General features: G+C 43.2%; 1 protein-coding gene across 5 annotated transcripts in view; it reads left to right on the top strand.

Moving 5' to 3' along the window:
• The window catches only part of LOC128826533 (butyrophilin subfamily 3 member A1-like), a 113,673-nt gene that overhangs the window by 2,791 nt on the left and 84,218 nt on the right, over window positions 1–26,664 (top strand). For 2 of the 5 annotated variants that reach the window (XM_054009861.1, XM_054009860.1), the window contains exons 2-5: window positions 7,309–7,344; window positions 13,156–13,197; window positions 15,655–15,690; window positions 22,977–23,090. In XM_054009861.1, the coding sequence (XP_053865836.1) occupies window positions 7,332–7,344; window positions 13,156–13,197; window positions 15,655–15,690; window positions 22,977–23,090 (205 nt within the window). In that variant the 5' untranslated portion in view covers window positions 7,309–7,331. Of the gene's footprint in view, window positions 1–7,308; window positions 7,345–13,155; window positions 13,198–15,654; window positions 15,691–16,463; window positions 16,563–22,976; window positions 23,091–26,664 lie in introns of those variants that run through there. The other 3 variants (XM_054009862.1, XM_054009864.1, XM_054009863.1) reach the window with 3 other exon arrangements.

The following is a 26,664-nucleotide window of genomic DNA, read 5'->3' as shown; positions in this document are numbered from 1 at the left end:
AGGGTAGACAGGGAGGCACTACTTGGGCAAGTAGCGAGCCCTGTAGGTTGCAAACCTAGGGACATATCCAAAGGATGCAGGAGTGTCTTTCCTCACCTAAGCAGCACCTCACTTGTACATGGATTGCCAAACCTCCAGGATTACCCTGAACTGTCCCCAGGAAATAAAAATTAATCTTTAATTAAAGATTATATCATGTGATGAAACCTCCAGGAATACATTCAACCAAAATTGGTGACTCTAGTTTATATCTGTGGTAGGGGTGCAAGCTGTGTGTGTCCTCTACACATGGCTGAAAAGAATGTGCAGTGTAGACGGACCCTGAGACTGGGGACTGGATGAAGGCTGCAGTGTTCATTGATCACTCTGAACCAAGGTGTCTGATGGAGGTCAGCTTTATTCAGGGTCTAAGTTACAACTGATCAGCATGCCTAACATCAGCCTCTGCATAACATAACAAACGGATCCAACTAGCTCTTGCCACAGACTTTTAAGTCTCCACAAAGGCTACTGCGTAGCTGGCTGAAGTTCAGCCCAGCCAAGGTGGCAATCATGCTACCTGGTTGGGAAAAAAAAATACCTGGAAGAGATTACAGGATTGAAGCTGGCCTACTGTAGAGAGGTTTTGCCCAATTTTGTAAGTAATGTGAATAATCTGGGCTTCCATTGGAATCTCTTCTGATTTTATAAGGTCAGGTAGCTAAGAGTACTCATTTTCATCTAGGACTTGCAAGGAACTTCTGACTTTTCCTATCCATCTTCCTACCCTTTGTTACCCACAGACTCAATTGTGCAATACACTCCACACAGAGCTATATCTGTATACCACCTAGAAGCTACATCTATTGTAAAATGCAGCCGTGAAACTTATCTAGTCGTGCTTTCCATAAGCAGCATATTACATTTTGTGCTCTGTAGTCTACACTCGCTTCCAGTTCATACCTGGTGGCAACTCAAGTTACTAACAGAGTGGCCAGTGGTGTAGTTAACCCCTGAACTGTATGTAAAGTGTGCCATTGCACGTGCAACAGTAAGAGCTCTTTCAAATTCATTCTGACTTGGGTAATTATCTGGGCTAGTCACTATAATGTGGAACTGCCCTGTCACTCATCGCTGTCAAGGTGACCATGTGTGGTTCTCATGTTCTTCATGGCTAGCTTAGGTGACTACCTGCTCACCTTGCTGGTTTCTGAAAATCCCACTTGTGGACTCCCAACACATTGTACAGGAAGTCGATGTCGCTTAGGCAGAGGAGAGATTTGAACCTGGGTCCCCCACACCCTGGTTGGTGCTCTCACCATTGGCCTATTGGAGAAAAGAATGGCCCCTTCTCTTTCATTTTTAGTGAGAAAGAATCAACCTGGCTTAGTTGCTTAACACCAGGCTAGTGTTCATGGTTGTGAATCTTGAGTGGAGGGAGTCTCCTCCCTCTAGTCCAGACTTAGGTTTCCCTTTTAGGCATGGGAATTAGGTCACACCCTGTCTGATTTAGGCATCTGCTCACTCAGTATGCTGGCTTCTGTGGATCCCATTTTTAGATGTCTAATTCTCCCCAAAAAGAAGAACAGGAGTACTTGTGGCACCTTAGAGACTAACAAATTTATTAGAGCATAAGCTTTCATGGACTACAGCCCACTTCTTTGGATGCATATAGAATGGAACATATATTGAGGAGATATATATACACACATACAAAGAGCATAAACAGGTGGGAGTTGTCTTACCAACTCTGAGAGGCCAATTAATTAAGAGAAAAAAAACAAAACAAAACACCTTTTGAAGTGATAATCAAGCTAGCCCAGTACAGACAGTTTGATAAGAAGTGTGAGAATACTTACAAGGGGAGATAGATTCAATGTTTGTAATGGCTCAGCCATTCCCAGTCCTTATTCAAACCGGAGTTGATTGTGTCTAGTTTGCATATCAATTCTAGCTCAGCAGTCTCTCGTTGGAGTCTGTTTTTGAAGTTTTTCTGTTGTAATATAGCCACCCGCAGGTCTGTCACTGAATGACCAGACAGGTTAAAGTGTTCTCCCACTGGTTTTTGAGTATTTTCATTCCTGATGTCAGATTTGTATCCATTAATTCTTTTGCGTAGAGACTGTCCAGTTTGGCCAATGTACATGGCAGAGGGGCATTGCTGGCACATGATGGCATATATCACATTGGTAGATGTGCAGGTGAACGAGCCCCTGATGGTATGGCTTATGTGATTAGGTCCTATGATGATGTCACTTGAATAGATATGTGGACAGAGTTGGCATCGGGGTTTGTTACAAGGATAGGTTCCTGGGTTAGTGGTTTTGTTCAGTGATGTGTGGTTGCTGGTGAGTATTTGCTTTAGGTTGGGGGGTTGTCTGTAAGCGAGGACAGGTCTGTCTCCCAAGATCTGTGAGAGTAAAGGATCATCTTTCAGGATAGGTTGTAGATCTCTGATGATGCGCTGGAGAGGTTTTAGTTGGGGGCTGAAGATGACAGCTAGTGGTGTTCTGTTATTTTCTTTGTTGGGCCTGTCTTGTAGGAGGTGACTTCTGGGTACTCGTCTGGCTCTGTGAATCTGTTTTTTCACTTCAGCAGGTGGGTATTGTAGTTTTAAGAATGCTTTATAGAGATCTTGTAGGTGCTTGTCTCTATCCGAGGGATTGGAGCAAATGCGGTTATATCTTAGAGCTTGGCTGTAGACAATGGATCGTGTGGTGTGTCCTGGATGGAAGCTGGAGGCATGTAGGTAAGTGTAGCGGTCAGTAGGTTTCCGGTATAGGGTGGTATTTATGTGACCATCGCTTATTAGCACAGTAGTGTCCAGGAAATGGACCGCTTGTGTGGATTGATCTAGGCTGAGGTTGATGGTGGGATGGAAATTATTGAAATCATGGTGAAATTCCTCAAGGGCTTCTTTTCCATGGGTCCAGATGATGAAGATGTCATCAATGTAGCGCAAGTTGAGTAGGGGCATTAGGGGACGAGAGCTAAGGAAGCGTTGTTCTAAGTCAGCCATAAAAATGTTGGCATATTGTGGGGCCATGCAGGTACCCATAGCAGTGCCGCTGACTTGAAGGTATATATTGTCCCCAAATGTGAAACAGTTGTGGGTGAGGACAAAATCACAAAGTTCAACCACCAGGTTAGCTGTGACATTATGAGGGATACTGTTCCTGATAGCTTGTAGTCCATCTTTGTGTGGAATATTGGTGTAGAGGGCTTCTATGTCCATAGTGGCCAGGATGGTGTTTTCTGGAAGATCACCGATGGATTGTAGTTTCCTCAGGAAGTCAGTGGTGTCTCGAAGATAGCTGGGAGTGCTGGTAGCGTAGGGTCTGAGGAGAGAGTCTACATAACCAGACAAGCCTGATGTTAGGGTGCCAATGCCTGAGATGATGGGGCGTCCAGGATATCCAGGTTTATGGATCTTGGGTAGCAAATAGAATACCCCTGGTTGGGGTTCTAGGCATGTGTCTGTACAGATTTGTTCCTGTGCTTTGTCAGGGAGTTTTTTTAGCAGATGGTGTAGTTTCTTTAGGTAATCCTCAGTGGGATCAGAGGATAATGGCCTGTAGAATGTGGTGTTAGAGAGCTGTCTAGCAGCCTCCTGGTCATATTCCAATTTATTCATGATGACGACAGCACCTCCTTTGTCAGCCTTTTTGATTATGATGTCAGGGTTGTTTCTGAGGCTGTAGATGGCGTTGTGTTCTGCATGGCTGAGGTTATGTGGCAAGTGATGTTGCTTTTCCACAATTTCAGCCTTTGCACGTCGACGGAAGCAATCTATGTAGAAATCCAGTCTGTTGTTTCAACCGTCCGGAGGAGTCCACGCAGAATCCTTTTTTTTGTAGTGCTGGTAGGGGGGATTCTGTGGCTTAGTATGCTGTTCAGAGGTATGTTGGAAATATTCTTTGAGTCGGAGACGTCGAAAGTAGGATTCCAGGTCACCGCAAAACTGTATCATATTCATGGGTCTGGAGGGACAAAAGGAGAGGCCCCGAGATAGGACAGACTCTTCTGCTGGGCTAAGAGTATAGCTGGAAAGATTAACAATATTGCTGGGTGGGTTAAGGGAACTACTGTTGTGGCTGCTTGTGGCATGTAGCAGTTTAGATAGTTTAGTGTCCTTTTTCCTTTGTAGAGAGGCAAAGTTTGTCTTGTAAATAGCTTGTCTAGTTTTTGTAAAGTCTATCCATGAGGAAGTTTGTGTGGAAAGTTGGTTTCTTATGAGAGTATCCAGTTCTGAGAGCTCATTAGCCAGGGTTCCTAATGCATTGTCATGGGTTCCACCAGGTAGCAGGACTACAATTCCAAAAGGATAACCTGTTTACCTGAACACAGATGGTCCCTCAAGGGCATGCCCAGGAAGTGTGAGTTAGTGAGGGAAAATGCATGTAGAATTGTGGTGGGTTTTTTTGTTTGTTTGTTTGTTTGTTTGTTTTTGGTATGGGTTTGTGTATTTCTTGTGTGAATAAGTAAAGAGCAAAAGCACTCTATGAAAAACATCTGTGTTTGTTATATGCTACCACATGACCCCTGAGAGAATTTAACTGTCCCAGACAGAGGGGGGGACTTGAACTGGAGATCTCTCATGTCTAATCACTGGATTAAAAGTTATAGGGGAGCACCTTCTTCCTCCAGCTTTTTGCAAAAGCAGTGTAGGTGCTGAATGCCAAGAGAACATTTGCAGCTAAGAATGCCAAGTAGAGGAGATGCCTCCCTGCAGCGCAGACTTATGTGCCTATTTATGATGGAAGGAGGGGTTTAGGGCACACCCCTCTTCTTGGCATCTCCCATTGGCTAGTTTAGGCATCTCACCTAGCATGCTGGCTTTTGTGGATCCCATCCTGGGCACCTATCCTCCCTGTTAATTGTAGAGGGAGCCTGGGTGCCTAACCCAAGCCTTGTGAATCTCAATGATTTTCTAATTGCGTAAAATTTAAGCACAGGGATGCTGAGCTTTCCACACCTAAGTTCCTTTGTGAATTTAAACACTATGTACAATTTAGATCCTCCAAACTCCACCTGCTGGGTACCCCTGTAGGTGCCTAAACTTCCTAGGTGCCTAAACTCCCTAGAAATTCAAGTTTCCACTCCTAGGCACGTATAAATCTGCTGATGGACATGCATGCACAGTGCCACCTACATTGAGTTGCTCATTACTTAGCTCATGCCTAAGCTCTGGCAGGATTCACAAACTAGACATGTCCCAGGCTCTCTCATCTGTGAGGTCCGATTTGGCAGATGTGCTCTGAGAATTCGTAGTTGCACAAAAGATAGCTTGAGGAATTTGTGCTATCTTTTACCCAATAGCCCAGTGGTTAGCGTACTTACCCAAGATGTGGGAGAACTTGGTTCAAACCTGTCTACCACCTGCTTTAGAGCAGGGATTTAAACCCGGCTCACCCTATAACCCAGGAGAGAGCACTAAGCTACTGGATAGTTTATGGTGCAGTGTTCTCTGTTTCTCCTGTGGAATCTATTCTACTTTGTATAAAATACGTAATTAGTCAGTGGGTCAGAGAGAATTATAATGACTCTAAATCTTGATGGTTAGGACGCTCTCCTAGAAGGGGTGACATGCTCCAGTCCCTGGTCTAGTGAATCTTTAATTATTTCATTCAAAGTGGAACAGCTTCAACAAGGCACATTGATAAAGACCCATGCTATAATATTCAACAGCTGAAATGTTTGGGCATCCACCTAGTATATAGGAGACCTGGATTCAAATCTTCCCAAGTGAAAAAGTTCATATGGAAAATGAGTGAAACCAAATGAGGCAGATACATAAGGCCACTGATAATAACTCCAGCTCCAGACATAAAGTCTGAATATGGCACAATACTTTGATGAAACATACTAAGGAGTAAGCTGCTACCAGTGCAGCCATTCTGCCAGAGAAGACCATTCTCTGAGTCAAGCAGGAGATGTGGTCGACAGTTAACTGCAGTCCAAATCAACAAGAATCTCTTTGTGTTGTGTAACAGGGGATACAGCTTGTAAATAATAGTTTCACTCCAGACTTTCAAGTACAACACGTAGGGCAGGTAGCATATAGGGTACATATGGTAAAAGGCAGTACAGCACAACACTCCCAGCCAGAACTCAACCAGTGCATGGTGGAAGTTCAGATTTAATGGTACAGCATACCTCCGCATGGACGCCAGGGCCAGGGCCAGCTCCAGGCACCAGCCAAGCAAGCTCATGCTTGAGGCGGCAGATTCCACGGGGCGGCATTCCGTCCAATCCTAGGGCAGCACGGCCACTTTTTTTTTTTTTTTGGTTCGCCGATCCAGCCACCCTGTAGGGGGCGGCGGCGCAGAGGAGGGGAGCACCCTGCTGGGTGCGGGCTGCGCACTCCATCTGCCCCAGCCGGTGCCAGTTCTGTAGCAAGCCCGGCAGGGCAACCCGCGTCCTTCCCTTCCCGCCGACCGGAGCGGCGCGGAGCCCTCCCGGCAGGCGGAGCGGCGGTCGGGGTCGCATGGCGAGCGCCCCGCTGAAGCTCTGGCCACCCCCATTCTCTCTCTCCCCCTGCTCCCTCCCCCTCCCCCCGCTAGCCGGGGCACGTCTGCAGCGCAGGGAGTCCCCCTGCACCCTGGCTCTGGCCACCCCGCAGGTTTTTTTTTTTTTTTCCTGCTTTGCCGCTCCGGCCACCCTGATTTTATTTATTTTTTTTTTTGCTTGGGACGGCAAAAAAGCCAGAGCCGTCCCTGGCCAGGGCTCTGACTGCTTTGTGGCCTTCCTTATCCCCTGTTAGGGCACCATGTGCCTCCTGAGATGTAGTCCCATTATTCAGTGAAACTGACACTCTTGGCCCCTCCCCCCACCTTTTGGGGCTTTGCAAGAGGCTAAGGAAAATTTTCAAATTCTTATCATGAAATTGACTCAGTGTGGACAGAGCTCTGTGTCCTTGCTGCACCCTATTCACAGGACCCCCACTGACACAGAGGTCCATCCTCACAGAGTCACTTGCAGGTCTGAGTTCTTAGTCCCCACTGCGACCTGTGTTATAGCTAGACTCTTCCATGCCCTTAATTTATTTAAAAGTGCACCTTTTATTATAACTTTAGAACCACATATACAACATTACATATTATTTTGTCCAGGTTAAGTGAACTGTCCATTAAATAACTCAACACATAGAGCAAAGGCACCACATTAAAATGCTGTAGGACCCTCGACTCTGTACCTTTTGGCTTTGGTTCCATTCTATTCCTAACCTTGGTACTCCAATAACATATCTTCATTCAACTGGGAACTGGAAAAGTTACTAACTTATACATAGTATGTATTTTGACCATTGTTTTATCCCATGTTTTTCAGCTCAGACTGCATAATACAAAATCATGAATTCACTAGGTAAGTTCTCATAAAGAGTTCAATATGTATTACAAATGAGTTTGTCTGCATTTGATTGTTAGAAACAGATGCATTTCGTCTGGAAAAAATTCAAAACTACCAGTATTTTTGCCCATCAAGTGATAAGTGCTATACCAGAGCATAGCAGGGCATCTGTGCTCTAGTTAAGACTTATTTTTTATCTGCTTATTCATAATACCCCGATTAGAATGGCCTCTGGAGTCATTACATACATAAAAATAAAACACTAATCTGTTCAAGCCTCTTGTAAATCTAACACGGTCACATTTCTGTTGTGAATCATAAATTGTAGAACTAGAAGGGACCTCGAGAGGTCATCCAGTCCAGACCCCTGCACTCACGGCAGGACCAGCACCATCTAGACCATCCCTGAGAGGTGTTTGTCTAAACTGCTTTTAAAAATCTCCAAAGATGGAGATTCCACAACCTCCCTAGGCAATTTATTCCAGTGCCTAAACCACCCTGACAGGAAGTTTTTTCTAATATCCAACCTAAACCTCCCTTGCTGCAATTTAAGCCCATTGCTTCTTGTCCTATCCGCAGAGGTTAAGGAGAATAATTTTTCTCTCTCCCCTTTGTAACAACCTTTTAGGTACTTGAAAACTGTTATCATGACCACTCTCAGTCTTCTCTTTTCCAGACTAAAGAAACCCAGTTCTTTCAATCTTCCCTCATAGGTGATGTTTTCTAGACCTTTAATCATTTTTGTTGCTCTTCTCTGGACTTTCTCCAATTTGTCCACATCTTTCCTGAAATGTGGCGCCCAGAACTGGACCCAATACTCCAGTTGAGGCCTAACCCTTAGTTTAAAAAAATAAGTTTCTATCTGAAAATAACTATCAGATTTAAAAGTGTCAGAGAAAAAAACCCTCTACTTTTTTAAAAAGCAAAAAGGTTACTTTTTGAAAGTAATGCTTTTTAAATATGAAAGTGTTATATTCTCTCAATTTTAATTATTCTTCCTCTCCTTCCACACACACATACTTTTCTAAGGGAAAAAAATAAAATTTGAGAAGGGGTGGTCATTTCCTTAAAATTTAAAAATGAACATTTCCAAAATACTAAACCATGTTGATTTTCCCTCTTAAAATTGAAAATAAAGCCTCAAAAATTAATTGCAAGTTATTTTTCGTCATTTTTTTTCTTTCTTTTTTTACAAAACTCTGTTTTAATGTAAATCTTTTTGTTGAAAAAAAAACCCAACTAGCTCTGTTTCAAATAAAATAATTTATTCATTATTTCTACATTGATTTGCACCTTTGAAACTCTATTGAATTTAATGGGTTAAACAATTTATTAGTCTCAACAGGATTTGGCCCTATATATATACATCTTTGCTTAAAGTGTGAACTGCACCCCTGATCAGAGCGCCAGTTGAAGACCTATGCAATACTTTAGCACTATTACCAACGTTCAAAATTTTATCTCAAATATAGCAATATTTTTAAAGTGTTCTCATTAATTTTGTCTTGAACCTGTTTCTGGAAAAGCTATCTTTTTTAATTGAAGACACACAGAGAGAAGAGGGATCAATCTCCTTCCCTAGTGCCATCTTCAAGACAGCCAAGTCTTCTCCATCTTGGGAAAGAAAGACGGAATCAAGACTAGAGCTGGGCAAATAACAATTCAGAAAAAAAAATCATTTTGGGCTGAACCAACAGTTATATATATAATAATATATATAAAAATGGGTTATTTGGAAAGTTGTGAGGAGTCTCTCATTCAAAGAATGGATGCAAAATTCTCTCACATTGCTTCCACAAGATCACCAATAATCCCTGAAAAACAACATAGGGAGGAGAGTATTTCACAACTGGGGATCACCATTTCTGTTCTGGTCTACTATGGCACTACTTTTTGTCCAGGGCTTACTATTAGAGACCCAGGGGCCAAGTTGTTCACCCCAGCTCTCACAATCTCCACCTCACAGAATAGATGTTGAGCAACTGAACACATCTGAAAAATTCTTCTCTCAAGAGATTCGAAACATTCTCACCTGTGGCAGAAAGATTTCTGATAGAGAGACATACCTTGCAAAGTGGATTTTTTTTTCTATTAGGGCCATTAGGCACTATCTCTCCCCTTCCAGAATGCAGATTCGGCATATCCTGGAATATCTAATGCAATTGAAAAAGTGAGTCCTCTGAATGAGCTGAATAAAAGTTCGGTTTTCAGCAACCCATCCTCACGTTTTTCTTTCATCCCATGTCTTGTTGATATCTGAAAGGTTTTATGAGGATTTCTCTCTCCTATTAGAGAACATGTCCCTCCCTGGCACCTTACCTCATTATCTACCCTCCACCCCCGCTTTATTTCTAACAAAAGATTACAAGACTTCCACCTGAATCCAACAATTCACATTCTTTCCAGTTTCACAAAATCATGAGGACAAAGAGAGACTGTGCACACTAAACATGTGCAGTGCTCTTTCTTTCTAGATCAATAGGACAGAACAATTTAGATTCTCTCTGAGACGATTTGTAATGTATGCAGAAGGAATGAGAGGTCCAGCAGTTTCGGTGAAGAGAATTTTGAACGGGGTCTCTTCCTGCCTAAGGACTTAGAATCATAGAATCATAGAATCATAGAATATCAGAGTTGGAAGGGACCTCAAGAGGTCATCTAGTCCAACCCCCTGCTCAAAGCAGGACCAATTCCCAGCTAAATCATCCCAGCCAGGGCTTTGTCAAGCCGGGTCTTAAAAACCTCCAAGGAAGGAGACTCCACCACCTCCCTAGGTAACGCATTCCAGTGTTTCACCACCCTCCTAGTGAAATAGTTTTTCCTGATATCCAACCTGGACCTCCCCCACTGCAACTTGAGACCATTGCTCCTTGTTCTGTCGTCTGCCACCACTGAGAACAGCCGAGCTCCATCCTCTTTGGAACCCCCCTTCAGGTAGTTGAAGGCTGCTATCAAATCCCCCCTCATTCTTCTCTTCTGGAGACTAAACAATCCCAGTTCCCTCAGCCTCTCCTCATAAGTCATGTGCTCCAGACCCCTAATCATTTTTGTTGCCCTCCGCTGGACTCTTTCCAATTTTTCCACATCCTTCTTGTAGTGTGGGGCCCAAAACTGGACACAGTATTCCAGATGAGGCCTCACCAATGTCGAATAAAGGGGAACGATCACATCCCTCGATCTGCTGGCAATGCCCCTACTTATACAGCCCAAAATGCCGTTAGCCTTCTTGGCAACAAGAGCACACTGTTGACTCATATCCAGCTTCTCGTCCACTGTGACCCCTAGGTCCTTTTCTGCAGAACTGCTACCAAGCCATTCGGTCCCTAGTCTGTAGCAGTGCATGGGATTCTTCCGTCCTAAGTGCAGGACTCTGCACTTGTCCTTGTTGAACCTCATCAGGTTTTTTTCGGCCCAATCTTCTAATTTGTCTAGGTCCCTCTGTATCCGATCCCTACCCTCTAGTGTATCTACCACGCCTCCTAGTTTAGTGTCATCTGCAAACTTGCTGAGAGTGCAGTCCACACCATCCTCCAGATCATTAATAAAGATATTAAACAAAACCGGCCCCAGGACCGACCCTTGGGGCACTCCGCTTGAAACCGGCTGCCAACTAGACATGGAGCCATTGATCACTACCCGTTGAGCCCGACGATCTAGCCAGCTTTCTATCCACCTTACAGTCCATTCATGCAGCCCATACTTCTTTAACTTGGCGGCAAGAATACTGTGGGAGACCGTATCAAAAGCTTTGCTAAAGTCAAGGAATAACACATCCACTGCTTTCCCCTCATCCACAGAGCCAGTTATCTCATCATAGAAGGCAATTAGGTTAGTCAGGCACGACTTCCCCTTCGTGAATCCATGCTGACTGTTCCTGATCACTTTCCTCTCCTCTAAATGTTTCATAATTGATTCCTTGAGGACCTGCTCCATGATTTTTCCAGGGACTGAGGTGAGGCTGACTGGCCTGTAGTTCCCCGGATCCTCCTTCTTCCCTTTTTTAAAGATGGGCACTACATTAGCCTTTTTCCAGTCATCTGGGACCTCCCCCGATCGCCATGAGTTTTCAAAAATAATGGCTAATGGCTCTGCAATCTCACCCGCCAACTCCTTTAGCACCCTCGGATGCAGCGCATCCAGCCCCATGGACTTGTGCACGTCCAGTTTTTCTAAATAATCCCGAACCACTTCTTTCTCCACAGAGGGTTGGTCACCTTCTCCCCATGCTGTACTGCCCAGTGCAGCAGTCTGGGAGCTGACCTTGTTTGTGAAGACAGAGGCAAAAAAAGCATTGAGTACATTAGCTTTTTCCACATCCTCGGTCACTAGGTTGCCTCCCTCATTCAGTAAGGGGCCTACACTTTCCTTGATTTTCTTCTTGTTGCTAACATACCTGAAGAAACCCTTCTTGTTACTCTTAACATCTCTTGCTAACTGCAACTCCAAGTGTGATTTGGTCTTCCTGATTTCACTCCTGCATGCCTGAGAAATATTTTTATACTCCTCCCTGGTCAATTGTCCAATCTTCCACTTCTTGTAAGCTTCTTTTTTGCATTTAAGATCAGCAAGGATTTCACTGTTTAGCCAAGCTGGTCGCCTGCCATATTTGCTATTCTTTCTACACATCGGGATGGTTTGTTTCTGCAACCTCAATAAGGATTCTTTAAAATACAGCCAGCTCTCCTGGACCCCTTTGCCCTTCATGTTATTCTCCCAGGGGATCCTGCCCATCTGTTCCCTGAGGGAGTCAAAGTCTGCTTTTCTGAAGTCCAGGGTCCGTATTCTGCTGCTCTCCTTTCTTCCCTGTGTCAGGATCCTGAACTCGACCATCTCATGGTCACTGCCTCCCAGGTTCCCATCCACTTTTGCTTCCCCTACTAATTCTTCTCTGTTTGTGAGTAGCAGGTCAAGAAAAGCTTTGCCCCTAGACTTGTTACAAACTGGCAAATGTTGCACCTCCAAAAAGAATTCCAGTTTATTCCACTTGACCTTAAGCTACTTCTCCAAAATTTTTAAGTAACATCCTGATCATAAAGAAGCAAATAGTCCTGTGGCACCGTATAGACTAACAGACGTATTGGAGCATGAGCATGCATGCATCCGAAGAAGTGGGTATTCACCCACGAAAGCTCATGCTCTAATACGTCTGTTAGTCTATAAGGTGCCACAGGACTATTTGCTTCTTTTACAGATCCAGACTAACATGGCTACCCCTTTGATCCTGATCATAGACATCTGCAGAACAGCCACATGGTCTTCAATTCACACTTTCACTAGACATTATGCCATCACAGTAGTTTCTAAAGCTTTTGTGGACTTTGGCATAGCTGTTCTTCAGTCTTTGTTCTGATAGACTCTGAATTGCTTCCACCTAAATGAGTACTGTTAATCAATCACCTGAAGTGGAATGTATCAGTCAAAGGAGAAAAATAACATTACTTACCTGTACAGTAACTGTTCTTTGTTCCACAATCTACCTACCTCTTCCACTGGTTTGAGTGTAATGACCCTGTATGCTGTCAGTTAAAGGCATGAGGACAGACAGAGAGCACGCATTGCCCAATGGGTACTGCTGCCTACAAGAATCTGACTCAGGTGCATAGGGTGCACACATATCTGAAGTGGAATATATATGTGCATAACACATATCCAAGAACAACAGTTATTGTACAGGTAAGTAACCATTTTGTTTGTTTTGTTTTTGTTTTTTTCTGTGTATCCTTATCTTCTGCTTGGGTATAATTTCTTATGAGTTCTAATATATTAGTGAAAAAATACACAGATCAACATATATGTTGCTTACTTTCTCATCCATCCTGTTTTCAGATCCTCATCCACATTCTGTTATGAAGAATTCCATACATTCTGGTAAGTCATATTTTAATTTCTGAAGAATATCATAGTTTCAGTCACAAATGCCAGGAAATAGAAGATAAAGTGGGTTAGGAATTAATGCATTTCATTTTGGAATTCAGATGTATTAAAATACTATGATTACACTGTAACTACTTTGTAGTTTTATTGTAAAATATACATACTCTTATAGGTTGGGCTAAACCTTGTTATGGGGCATGCTTGGCTGTTGCTTTCTGTTCCAAATAATTATAAAGACAATATTTTAATTGGGTGGCTGAAATGATGGCAGTAGCACCCCAACACACACACAAATGGAAAGATTGAGGAGAAGCAGCCTTTCAAATGTAGGGGGTAGGGCTTTTATTGGGGGTGTAGTTAAGTGCTGAAGAATGTTGTTACTGCAGTAACGCTGTCAAGGCTGCTAAATTGTTACAACTGATCAGTGCTTCTGTTCTTAAACTGCGTGTGTGCCTCAGAGGGAGTCTCAGGAGAAGCAGAATCTAGACAGCCTGTGACAGACAAGAGAGACAGCCTGGTTGAGCATTATGTATGACTCTGGAAGAAGGTAGACGGGGCTTTCTGTGTCTGGTGCTGACTAGAGAGGTTTTAGACTGTTTCTGGTTACTCCTGTGTTCAGAGAAGCAGGAATTTGTAGATGTCCAGTTATAAATAAACAAGATTGCATTAAAAAAAATCCATACTCCCTCCATCTACCCATCAATTTTCCACACAACAAGTAGTCCCACAGAAGTGAATTAAACTAAAGTAAAAATAGGTGTTATTAAAATTAATGTAGTCCCAGTGAAGTCAATGAGATTATATGCACAGCATAATTAACCAAGTACGTAGATCTTGGTAAGATGTGGGTTTTATACATGAAAAATAGGGCAGGTTGGAGAATGGCAGAAATTTTTTACGAAGAATGTTGTAGACAAATTCTTATATTTTTCATTCTTATATTTTTCACCTACACCTGTGAAAATCTGAACTCAGATTCAGATCTACATGTGTCCTTTCCTCCTTTGACAGGATTACTAGTGGACGGGGAAGCACTAGAGGTGATCTATCTTGATTTTAGGAAGGCTTGTGACAAAGTGCAAAATGACATTCTCATAATGAAACTAGGGTAATATGGGCTAGATGAAATTAATATAAGATGGGGGCACAACTGGCTGTACTCAAAGGGTAGTTATCAACTGTTTGCTGTCAAACTGGGAGGTCATATCTAATGGAGTCCCACAGGGGTCAGTCCTGTGTCTATGATTAATTGTTCTCCATGTTCTCTGAAGTTAGGAGAAGAAGTAATGGGCTTAATCTGAAGCAAGGAAGATTTAGGTTAGATATTAGTAAAAATGTTCTAACTATAAGGGTAGTTAAACCCTGGAATAGTCTTCCCAAGGAAGGTTTTGGGATTCCTATCAGTGGAGGTTGTTAAGAAGACATTGGACAAACCCATGTTTACTTGGTCCTACCTCAGTGCAGGTGGATGGACTTGATTACTTCTCAAGGTCCTTTCCATCCTGACATTTCTAGGATTCTATGGTTTCATTCTTTTTTCTGTAATAGGAAAAGCTAAGACTCTGGTGTAGCGATGTGGGATTCACCCCTGTGGTGCCTCCTGCTGGTTGTCTCTGGGAATTAGCTCATCCAGCCTCTGGAGCACTCTATGCAGGCCGGTGTCCCTCCCGGACCAGGTGCCCCGTTATCTGGGGTGCTGCCCCTTGACAGTAACCCCTTTCTCTCAGGGTCTCCCCTCTCCAGGGAACCCCCACCCACTATCCCCACCTCACCTCAGTATAAGGCTACTGCCAGTCATCGTCTAGCCCCCACACTCTGGGGCAGACTGCAGTATCAGCCTACTCATCACTGGCAAGGTTGGGTTTGGACCTGCTGCCTTCGCCTACCCCTGTGCTACCCTTTGCAACCCCCAGTACTCGTTGGCCTTCTGCTAGGCTGCAGCCTGGGGCTTTCCAGACTGGAGCTCCCCAGCTCCTCTGCCTTTCCTCAGCCCTGCTCCACTCAGGTACTCTGCTCAGGTCCCTGCAGCCAGGTCCGTCTCCCTCTCAGCTAGGGAGAGACTGTTAGCGCCTGGCTCCCAGCCTCTTATATAGGGCCAGCTGAGGCATGATTGGGGCATGGCCCAGCTGCGGCTGCTTCCCCAATCAGCCTAGTAGCTGCTTCCCCCGGCAACCACCCTCTCCCAGGGCTGTTTTAAGCCCTTCAGGGCCGGAGCGGGATTACTGCCCCGCTACATCTGGATACAAACTCCCAACTTTTAGAGTGTTCAAAGTTTAGATCTGAATTTTACAGATCAGGTCCATCTTTATTTTTAATTAAGTATAACCATTCGGTCCTCCAAATATATGCATCTAAGGAGATCTGGAATGTCGAAATTGAATGTATAATGTCAATATATATGATTTTGAAAAATAATGTTTTTCTAATCTTTTTATCTCTTTTGGGTTTCAGTGTGTGATTTATCAAAGAAGTGGATGAAATCCCTATGTAAGTCTAACCACTCATTTTATTGTATACATTGGTGTTGGGATGGCAGACATGTAGATCTGTGGAGTTAAAAATTGAATCTCACAATTATGATTTGTGGGAGGAAGAGAGAGTTTATTATGACAGAATTAACGACTAACCTTTCACATACATTTTGTGTCAAAAATACTCTTCAAAGTTGAGATACTGAATACCAAAATATAAAAGGGACATTTTAATTATCTGTCGGAAGAAAGAGAAACTTTCCTTTGTGTACATGTCTGAGTGAATACATGATTAGTGTTTTCCTATTATTTCAGTTCCAAGATTTTGCTAGTTTTGCATTTATTTTCAACTTATTTTTTACTCAGGACTTTTATAAGATGGTTGAGATAATGTCTGTGGAGTGACCCAGGACCTCAAATATCTCAAAATATTCAGACCTGCTTGTTACAACCTGACTTAGTATCTCTCTATATAGTCACCACTCTGTTGTGAGTGAATCCAGTTGCAGGGTCTCATGTGCACCCAAGCCAACTGGGTGTGGGCAGAAACACTACTTCTTGTTCTGGGCCTTGTAGGCACTCTCCTGATTGCTTCTTAGGGATTTGGGACTCTGCAGTCCAGAAGTTCTAGACCCTAAAATTAGTGTCTCAGACCAGTCAAGCTCCCCAGTCACTTATATCCACTTCTCCAGAGGTCAACTGATACTGTGGGCACACTGGATTTCTTATTTTACCTTTTCAGGGACAATGTGGTGGGAAAGCAAGAACACAGGCTTAGGAAGATAATTTCTTAACCACAGTTGCCTTGCTATGAAAAGTGAACAAGACGTTTGAAAAATAGCTGAAGTCCTGAGGCTCACCATCCTGTGGTATGATCTCATCCCTTCTGTGAGTCTGATATTTGCTAGTGTTTTCGGGCTGTGTAGAAGAAACATTGTTCAATACGGCTGGGCCAGCAGTTGAGAGATGTCAAAGTTGATCAGCCTAGAGAGGTATCCCACAGCTCTCGATAACAGTCCGTCAGTGGGATGTCAGGTGTGTTTTCTTCGTAGGCCCTCTCTAGAATGTAATGCAGTAAGCTGCCCTCAGGCCATCTTGTGAGGCATGTGTTCACCCTATAATAGAAAATAGAGTTCACAACCTGATACAGACATATCCCACTGTGTCACACTGCTGACGGACTGTACAGTTATATTTATAAATCCATGGACTTTTAACCCAGAAAATATTGAATGAACGGGTTTCCATTTTGATAAAGGTTACCTAAACAAGCCCTCTCTGAGTCTCCATTGCTATCCACTTAGTATTGTCAGGACTTACTGTCGCTGACGACTTCTGTAGGATCAGCCCCTACACAGGAAGATGGAGTAGTACTTTTCTCCTCTTCTGACAGTGAAGATGTCTCATATGCATATTCTCCAAGATTGTCATGCTATTATTCATCTATGTTGGGGGGCAGACTGTGGTTAAAGGCAAATGAAAGCAGGTTAAGCCAATACTTGCTAAGTGGTATCCATCCTGCTAGCCATTTTCTTTTCACCCATGTGACTTATAGACACTATGATGGGGAGGCAGGCTTGTGGTAGCACCGGGGGCAGTAACTCCACCTAGTGGGTACAGTTCAGGGGGTGGCAACTCCACCTAGTGGGCACAGTTCAGGGGACGATGCAGAGGAACTTGGTCTGACTCACTCCACCGGGGATTCCGACCTAGAGTCTAGGAGGCTGATTTGGATTCGCTTAACCTGTGGTGCCTTGCGTCAGCCTAAAGTCAGCTTCCCTGGATCACTTTCTACCTCCCTCTGCATCCCAGTCACCTGCCATCTGGGCTCCCAGCTCTGGTCCCAGACCCCCGTAGCTGTGACTCCTCTATTCCCTGGTTTTGTGAGGGTTCAGGTCCTGCCCTGCTCTGAACTCCCAGAACTCCCAGAACACGTCTTCCTCCCTGCCCTGCCAGCCCGTGACTGAGCTGTCTGGCTGCTTTTTAAACCCTACCTTCAACTAGAGCAGGCTCAGCATGAGCAGAAGGGTGGGGCCTCCTTAACCCAGAGTTGCTCCTTAACCCGCTTCTGTCCAGTGATAGGTTTATACACCTCAACACAGACTCATAGATTTTAAAGCCAGAAGGAACCATCATGATCGTCTAGTGAGTCTGACCTCCTGCACAATGCAGCCATGGAACCTTGCCTATGACAGTAATGGACTCATATCCTCTGGCTACATAGAATGGCCATACTGGATTAGACCAATGGTCCATCTAGCCCAGTATCCTGTCTTCTGACAGTGGCCAATGCTAGATGCTTGAGATGAAATTAAGAGGAGAATAGTCTTTTTAATCTCTCCTCATATGGAAGCTGTTCCATACACTTACTATTTTTGTTGTCTTTTTCTGTTCCTTTTCATCTTTTTTGTGAGATGAGGTGACCAGAACTGCACACAGTATTCCAGGTGTGGGCATACCATGAATTTATATAAGTGGCATTATGATATTTTCTTTCTTATTATTGATCTACATAAGACCATAAGAACATAGAATCATAGAACCATAGAATTAGAAAGGATAACAAGGGTCATCTAGTCTAACCCTCTGCCAAGATTCAAGATTTGTTGGGTCTAAACAATCCAAGACAGAGGCTATCCAGTCTCTTTGAAAACCTCTAGTGAAGAAGCTTCCACAACTTCCCTAGACAGTTTGTTCCATTGTCCTACTGTTCTTACAGTTAGGAATTTTTTCCTGAGATTTAATCTAAATCTGCTATGCTGTAGTTTGAACCCATTGCTTCTTCTCCTGTCCTCTGTGGCAAAAGAGAACATTTTTTCTCCAACTTTATGTATTAGCTTTTCAAATATTTGAAGACCGCTATCATGTCCCCCTTAATCTCCTTTTTTCCAGACTAAACATACTCAGTTCTTTGGTCCTTTGCTCATAGTGCTTGCATTCCATCTCTTTGATCATCTTTGTCACTCACCTCTGGATCCTTTTCCAGTTTCTTTATGCCTTTTCTATACCTTGGTGACCAAAACTGGACATAGTACTCCAGCTGAGGCTGAACCAGCACTGAGTAAAGTGGTATTATAATCTCTCATGACTTGTGTGGCCTCTGTTAATGCAACCCAAAATTACATTGCTTGTTTTGTAACAGCAATACATTGTTGACCTTGAGGTTGTGATCCACCACAACTCCCAGATCTTTTGCAACAGTGCTGCTGCCAAGCAAATTATCTCCCATTCTATGTGTGCATTTGTTTTTTCTTCCCTAAGTGTAGCACCTTACATTTGTCTTCAGTAACATAAGATACCAAAGTCCTCAAATCATGATTTAAAGAGTTCAAGTTACAAAGAATCCACCACTTACTCTAGTTTAAACATGCAAGTGATCCCCACCCTATGCTGCAGAGGAAGGCAAGAAATCCCAAGGGTCTCTGCCACTTCACTGGGGGAAAATTCCTTCCCAACTACAAATAAGTTAGATGCTGAGATTGTCTGCAAGACCCAACACCCGAGAAAGACACCTGAGAAAGAATTCACTGTAGTAACTCATAAACTTCTCCATTTAGTCTCCCACCTCCAGTTGCTGGAGGTATTTACTACTAGTAGTCATAGATGGGCCATGGGCCATTGTAGACAATCTCACTTTAAAAACCCCTTCATACATTTATCAAGCTCAGTCTTCAAGCCAGTTAGTTTTTTTCCCCCAGCTCCCCTTGGAAGGTTGTTCCAGAACTTCACTCCTGTGATGGCTTGAAACCTTTGTCTAATTTCAAGCCTAAACGTGTTGATGGCGAGTTTGTATCCATTTATTCTTGTGTCAAAATTAGTACTTAACTTAAATAACTCTTCTCCCTCCCTGGTGTTTATCCCATCTACTTCCTAATACAGGTCACCTATACCTCAGGACCCATCTGCAATTATATCAGCAGATTAAGGCACTGCATCCTCTCCTGACCCACACATCTCATTGAGGATGTTGCCCTGCATCAGGGTGTTGATATTATCCTGACACAGACATCCCCTTCATCATTGGACAAAGCTGCTGTATTGCCTCAGACTTAGGGCAGGTCTTCACTACAGCGGGGAGTCGATTTAAGATACGCAAATTCAGCTACGCGAATAGCATAGCTGAATTAGACGTATCGCAGCCGACTTACCTCGCTGTAAGGACGGCGGCAAAATCGACCTCCACGGGCTTCCCGTCGACAGCGCTTACTCCCACCTCCGCTGGTGGAGTAAGAGCGTTGATTCGGGGATCGATTGTCGCGTTCTGACGAGACGCGATAATTCGATCCCCGAGAGGTAGATTTCTACCCGCCGATTCAGGCGGGTAGTGTAGACCTAGCCTTAGCCTCCTGATTATTATAAAGGAGTTAGTTTGGTGAATGGCAGAGTCACAAATCCCAATTCAAGCTATCCAACATCCTTTCTCTCTCACATTGTAGGACAACATATTTAAATTATAAGCAACAATACTGTGTCACTGTTTCATGTGAACAAGCAGATACACTTTCTTATATAGGGAAGTACTCTTTCTATGGAACTGGTGTATCTGGCACAGCATAACAATATCTGTTGTTCATCTGCCAGGTCGTCACAATTTGCTAGCAGACTATCTAAGTGGATATTTCTCTAGATGAACACATATGGACTACAAAGGACTTGGTCATCAAATCTGTATTCGGTTAATGGGGTGTAACACATGATATATCATGTTATATCACCAAGCACAATGAGAAGTATATGGCTTTCTGCTCAAAAGGGGGATAGAGTCTGGATTGTCAAGGGGATACATTTGATTCCATTTACCCAGAGTCTGTTTTATTCTTACTCTCTGATTCCCTTAATTTTATGAGTGTTGAGGAAAATCTAACAAGACAGAGCCTTGTTTTTTCTTCTATGTCCAATTTGGCCCAGACAGAACAGGTTCCAGGAGCTCGATACAGTGTTAGTGCTTACTCTGATGCCTCTTCCTCTGTATGCAGACTTGTTCAGCAGAACAATGGAACCACTCTTCATCCATCTCTATATCCCATCATTTCATGGCATGGAAGCTATCTGGCTGACATATGGAGAAAACTGTTCTTCTGTTGATGTTCAGTAGATATGGATTGAATGTAGGAAACCTCATACTAGGCGCATTTACAAGGAAAATGGAAATGTGTTTCTATTTGCTCAACACAATGCTAACTTTCTCCAATACAAATGATGATTCCTGAAATTCTTGATTACCTTTCAGTTTTGGAAACCTCCAGTCTTTCCAATAGTTCTCTGTGTGTACATATGGATGCTATTCCAACTCATCATCTGCCAGTAGTGGACTATTTTTTTTTCTCATCCTTTGGTTGAATTTTTTTTAAAGGCCCCCACCCTCCCTGTCTGGCATCCTACCCCTTTGTGGAATCTCAATGTTGTTCTTACAGATTTGTGGGTCTTTTTTTAGAACCATTGATGCCTGTACCTTGATGCATTTCTCCATAAAGCAGTTATTCCTCATGGCCATTACATTGGTGGGGTGTGGTAAATGAGTTGCAAGCACTTATGGCAGAGTTGCTATATATGATTTTACACAGAGAAGGTTACTCAGAACACCTAAAATTCTTCCTAATGTGCTGTCTGATTTTCATGTAATTCAATCTATACATCTAATGGTGTTCTTTCTGAAACCAACTTCAACCAAGTAACACTGCACACATTAGATGTCCTACAGTCTATGTTCTTTGATTTAAATACAACAAATCCATTTAAGTCACCCCCTAGAGGATGTGTCTATTGGTGAAAGATCTAAGGGTACATCTACAATGCACCTGGGAGCCACCTTCCCAGCTCTGATAGCCAGACACATGATAGCTCTGACTGAGCTAGAATACTAAAAATAACATGGCTACAGGGGCAGGAGCTCAGGCCAGCCACCTATGTACCCAGGCGCTCAGGCAGGTTTCTACTCAGGCAGTTACCCTGTGCCATTGCAGTCCCACTGATATTTTTAGCATGATAGCTTAAGCAAAACTAATGCATGTCCCTCTATTCATGCTGGGAAGCATGCTCCCAGCTACACTGAAGACATACCTTAAGGATCAGGGAATTTCCAGCCAATGAACTTCTAGATGGGTGTCAGGTTGTATAAAGTTATGTTATGAAATGGTCAATTTACAGCTCCCTGAGAATATTAGGCTACATTCAACCAGGGCATAGGCATCCCCCATAGCTTTGTTTAGAGGTGTTCCTATAGTTAACATTTGTAGGGCTGCTAACTGGAATGATGTTCATGACTCTGTTGTGCAGGAATCACATGCAGATGCTCAGTTTGGCAGGGCTGTATTAAAATATCTATTTAATTAGACTTGGGGTACGTCTATACTTACCTCTGGGTCCGGCGGTAAGCAATCGATCTTCTGGGATCGATTTATCGCATCTTGTCAAGACGCGATAAATCGATCCCGGAAGTGCTCGCCGTCGACGCCGGTACTCTTGCTCCGCGAGAGGAGTACGCGGAATCGACGGGGGAGCCTGCCTGCCGCGTGTGGACCCGCGGTAAGTTCGAACTAAGATATACGCAACTTCAGCTACGTGAATAACGTAGCTGAAGTTGCGTATCTTAGTTCGAAGTGGGGGGTTAGTGTGGACCAGGCCTTGCAGTACCCTCTGCCTTTATGGAATACTGCTGGGGAGTCACCTGATATTGAATGCACACAGAAAAGCACTCAAAAAAGGAAGAGAAGGTATTTACCAGTTCTATAACTGGAGTCCTTTGAGATGTGTTATCTGTATGCTTCCAATGACCCACTGTCCTTTCACTGCTACTTCTCAGTCTAATACTTGTAACTGGACATCTGCAAAGGACTTGAAGGTCGATTGGTCACTCTGCCCCCTTTTATACTGGTAAGGGGAGAATAGTTTGAGGCTATGAAAGGAGCAGGTGCAATAAACAGATACTACTAAGTGAAGCATTGCAATCTCCAGAGCATGGAGCCCATGCACACCAGTGAAACTCATATAGGCAACACATAATGAAGCACTCCAGTTACTTAACAGGTAAGTAAATTCTCTTTCCCTTTTCAAAAGAAGAGTGGATGTTGGGTACTGAATATTTTTACATTCTGGCCAGTTCCCTAGAGGAACCTATAAAAGAGTTCTATATCTACACCTATTGTAATGTTCTCTCCACATTTCTGTCCCTTAGTACCTAGGAAACATATAAAATCTTATTTTTAAAGCAGAAGAAGCAGTGAGACTTATTTTCTTTGTTTAAAATGAAGATAATTTTTGAAAGGAAGATTAAATATAATTGAAAACTTCAAACATTTTTAGATTCTAGCGTCCTTGGCTTGGTAAAATCGCACCCCCGGATAAGTACAATCACCATCATCGGAACTGGCACTGGCACCGTTGTCTACCTTCTGTATCGTATTTGGAAATCAAAAGGTAGGAATTTCAAAGTTCATCAGTATTTCATTAGTGATCCATTCACCGATTTTATGTGGATTTTGAATAAATAATGAATTGGGAGTCTTGTCTCTGTCCCACTATAGGGCGGAGAATGGAGCAAAGGCATAGAAATAGGACAAAAGGACATTAGTGAACAAAATGGGGGTGGGAATGTATAATGGAGCATCTACCCACTACAGAAAAAACAAACCCTCAGATCTGCAATCTGGGGCCCATGTCCATCTAGTGCAGGGGACGCAGTTAGGCTTCTTTACAAGAACAATGGCTGAGACTTATTAAGTAGCTTGCTGTGTAGACAGTTATCAAATTACTGTTCCCTCCAAGGTTTCCAAAGACCAGCAGAGGGGGTAAGCATGCACAGTAGGTGAGAGTAGGTGATATCAGTCGGTCATCTCAGCCAGCCCTGCTGCTAGTGATGAAAGTGGCAAAACAGGCTGGGAGGGTGACTGTGGGATGTCAGTATTGTGGAGCTGATTCTCCACTGCCTGGTACCTTGTGTTATCATATAGACTTTTGCAAAGTGCATATGCATACCTATTAGGGGGCTTTCCCTTCACCCCACCCTGGTTCTTGTCACACAGACATAAGAATGGCCATACTGGGTCAGACAAAAGGTCCATCCAACCCAATATCCTGTCTACCGACAGGGGCCAATGCCAGGAACCCCAGAGGGAGTGAACCTAACAGGTAATGATCAAGTGATCTCTCTCCTGTCGTTCATCACCACCCTCTGACAGACAGAGGCTAGGGACACCATTCCTTACCCATCCTGGCTAATAGCCATTAATGGACTTAACTTCCATGAATTTATCCAGTTCTATTTTAAACCCTGGTATAGTCCTAGCCTTCACAATCTTCTCTGGCAAGGAGTTCCACAAGTTGACTGTGTGCTGTGTGAAGAAGAACTTCATTTTATTTGTTTTAAACCTGTTGCCCATTAATTTCATTTGGTGGCCCCTAGTTCTTTTATTATGGGAACAAGTAAATAACTTTTCCTTATTCACTTTCTCCACACCACTCATGATTTTGTATACCTCTATCATATCCCCCCTTAGTCTCCTATTTTTCCAAGTTGAAAAGTCCTAGCCTCTTTAATCTCTACTCATATGGGACCCGTTCCAAACCCCTAATCATTTTAGTTGCCTTTCTCTGAACCTTTTCTAATGCCAGTATATCTTTTTTTGAGATGAGGAGACCACATCTGTATGCAGTATTCAAGATGTGGCGATACCATGGATTTATATAAGGACAATAAGATATTCTCCATCTTATTCTCTATCCCTTTTTTAATGATTCCTAACATCCTGTTTTGACTTCCACTGCACACTGCATGGACATCTTCAGGGAACTATCCATGATGACTCCAAGATCTCTTTCCTGATTAGTCGTAGCTAAATTAGCCCCCATCATATTGTGCGTATAGTTGGGGTTATTTTTTCCAATGTGCATTACTTTACATTTATCCACATTACATTTCATTTGCCATTTTGTTGCCCAATCACTTAGTTTTGTGAGATCTTTTTGAAGTTCTTCACAGTCGGCTTTGTTCTTAACTAGCTTGAGCAGTTTAGTATCATCTGCAGCTTTGCCACCTCACTTTTTACCCCTTTCTCCTGATCATTTATGAATAAGTTGAATAGGATTGGTCCTAGAACTGACCCTAGGGGAACACTACTAGTTACCCCTCTCCTTTCTGAGAATTTACCATTTATTCCTACCCTTTGTTCCCTGTCTTTTAATCAGTTTTCAATCCATGAAAGGATCTTCCCTCTCATCCCATGACAACTTAATTTACATAAGAGCCTTTGATGAGGGACCTTGTCAAAGGCTTTCTGGAAATCTAAGTACACTATGTCCACTGGATCCCCCTTGTCCACATTTTTGTTGACCCCTTCAGAGAACTCTAATACATTAGTAAGACATGATTTCCCTTTACAGAAACCATGTTGACTTTTGCCCAACAATTTATATTCTTCTATGTGTCTGACAATTTTATTCTTTACTATTGTTTCAACAAATTTGCCTGGTAATGACGTTAGACTTACTGGTCTGTAATTGCCAGGATCACCTCTAGAGCCCTTTTTAAATATTGGCGTTACATTAGGTATCTTCCAGTCACTGGGTACAAAAGCCGATTTAAAGGACAGGTTACAAACCATAGTTAGTAGTTCCACAATTTTACATTTGAGTTATTTCAGAACTCTTGGTTGAATGCCATCTGGTCCCAGTGACTTGTTACTGTTAAGTTTATCAATTAATTCCAAAACCTCCTCTAGTGACACCTCAATCTGTGATAATCCTTCAGAGGAAGGTTCTTCCTGAAAACAGACAATTCTTCAATTCGTTGTCTTTCCTCAATTCAAGAAGATTCATTACCCAGCAGATTTAGCCTCCTGATGACTATAAATTGTACCAGGAGTTACTTTGTATCAATGGCAGAGATTCAGAAATCCCACTTCAAAGTGTCCAAATCCTTGCTCTCTCACATTGCATGACTACATATTTAAATTATTAGTGACAATGCTGTGGCAATCTTTCATGTAAACAAGCAGGTGTATTATCTTATATAAGAATGTACTCTTTTTATGGAACTGGTATTTGGCACAACATAACAATATCTGCTGTTCATCTGACAGGCCTTCGCTATTTCCTGGCAGACTATCTAAGCAGGCATTTATTGAGATGAACCACAAATGGACTATAACGGAGTCAGTCATCAAATCTGTATTTGATCAATGGGGTGTACCCACATGGTATGTCATGAAGCACAACAAGAACTACATGACTTTCTGGTCAAAAAGGGCATATGTAGGTGGCTTAGCAGTGATGGATGGGGAGGAGGGATAGCTCAGTGGTTTAAGCATTGGCCTACTAAACCCAGGGTTGTGAGTTCAGCCCTTAAGGGGGCCATTTAGGGAACTGGGGAAACAACAACCAAAACAAACAAACAAACAAACAAAACACACACCACGCAACCTGTCAGGGACAGTACATGGTCCTGATAGTGAAGGCAGGGGACTGGACTCAATGACCTTTCAAGGTCCCTTCCAGCTCTATGAGATAATATATGGAGATATACCTATTAATATCATATGGGCCAACAGGGCCCTGGCCAACTGAGGGGCCCCCTGCAGGGTGGAATTCTAGCCCCACCCCCTGCTCCTCCTCTTCCCCCTCAGGCCCTACCTCCTAGCCAGGCTGGACATCAGAGCTGTAGTAGGGTGAATATATTTTCCCCCCCATGAGGAGCTGGTCCTCCAACCCCCCCCTTTCCTGCACAGAGCTGGTTTCCCAGCCCCTTTCCTTCCCCCTCCCTCTCATGTGGAGCTGACCCCCCAGCCTCTCTTTCCCCCCCCATTTTACACGAGTGTAGTGAAACATACAGAGATTAAGTGAATTGCCTACAGTCAAGCACAGAGTGAATGAAGTATCACTGCCAGTTAGAGAACTCAAGAGTCCTGAGCTTATCAATAGTCAATACTGTTTTAGAAAAAAACCCCTCATGTCTCAGCTATTATAATATTTCGCATTAGGGCAGAGTTCTCTGGCA

This window comes from Malaclemys terrapin, chromosome 20, assembly GCF_027887155.1.
Source record: "Malaclemys terrapin pileata isolate rMalTer1 chromosome 20, rMalTer1.hap1, whole genome shotgun sequence".
NCBI classification, from domain to species: Eukaryota; Metazoa; Chordata; order Testudines; family Emydidae; genus Malaclemys; species Malaclemys terrapin.
This window is presented reverse-complemented; position numbering and strand designations above follow the sequence as displayed.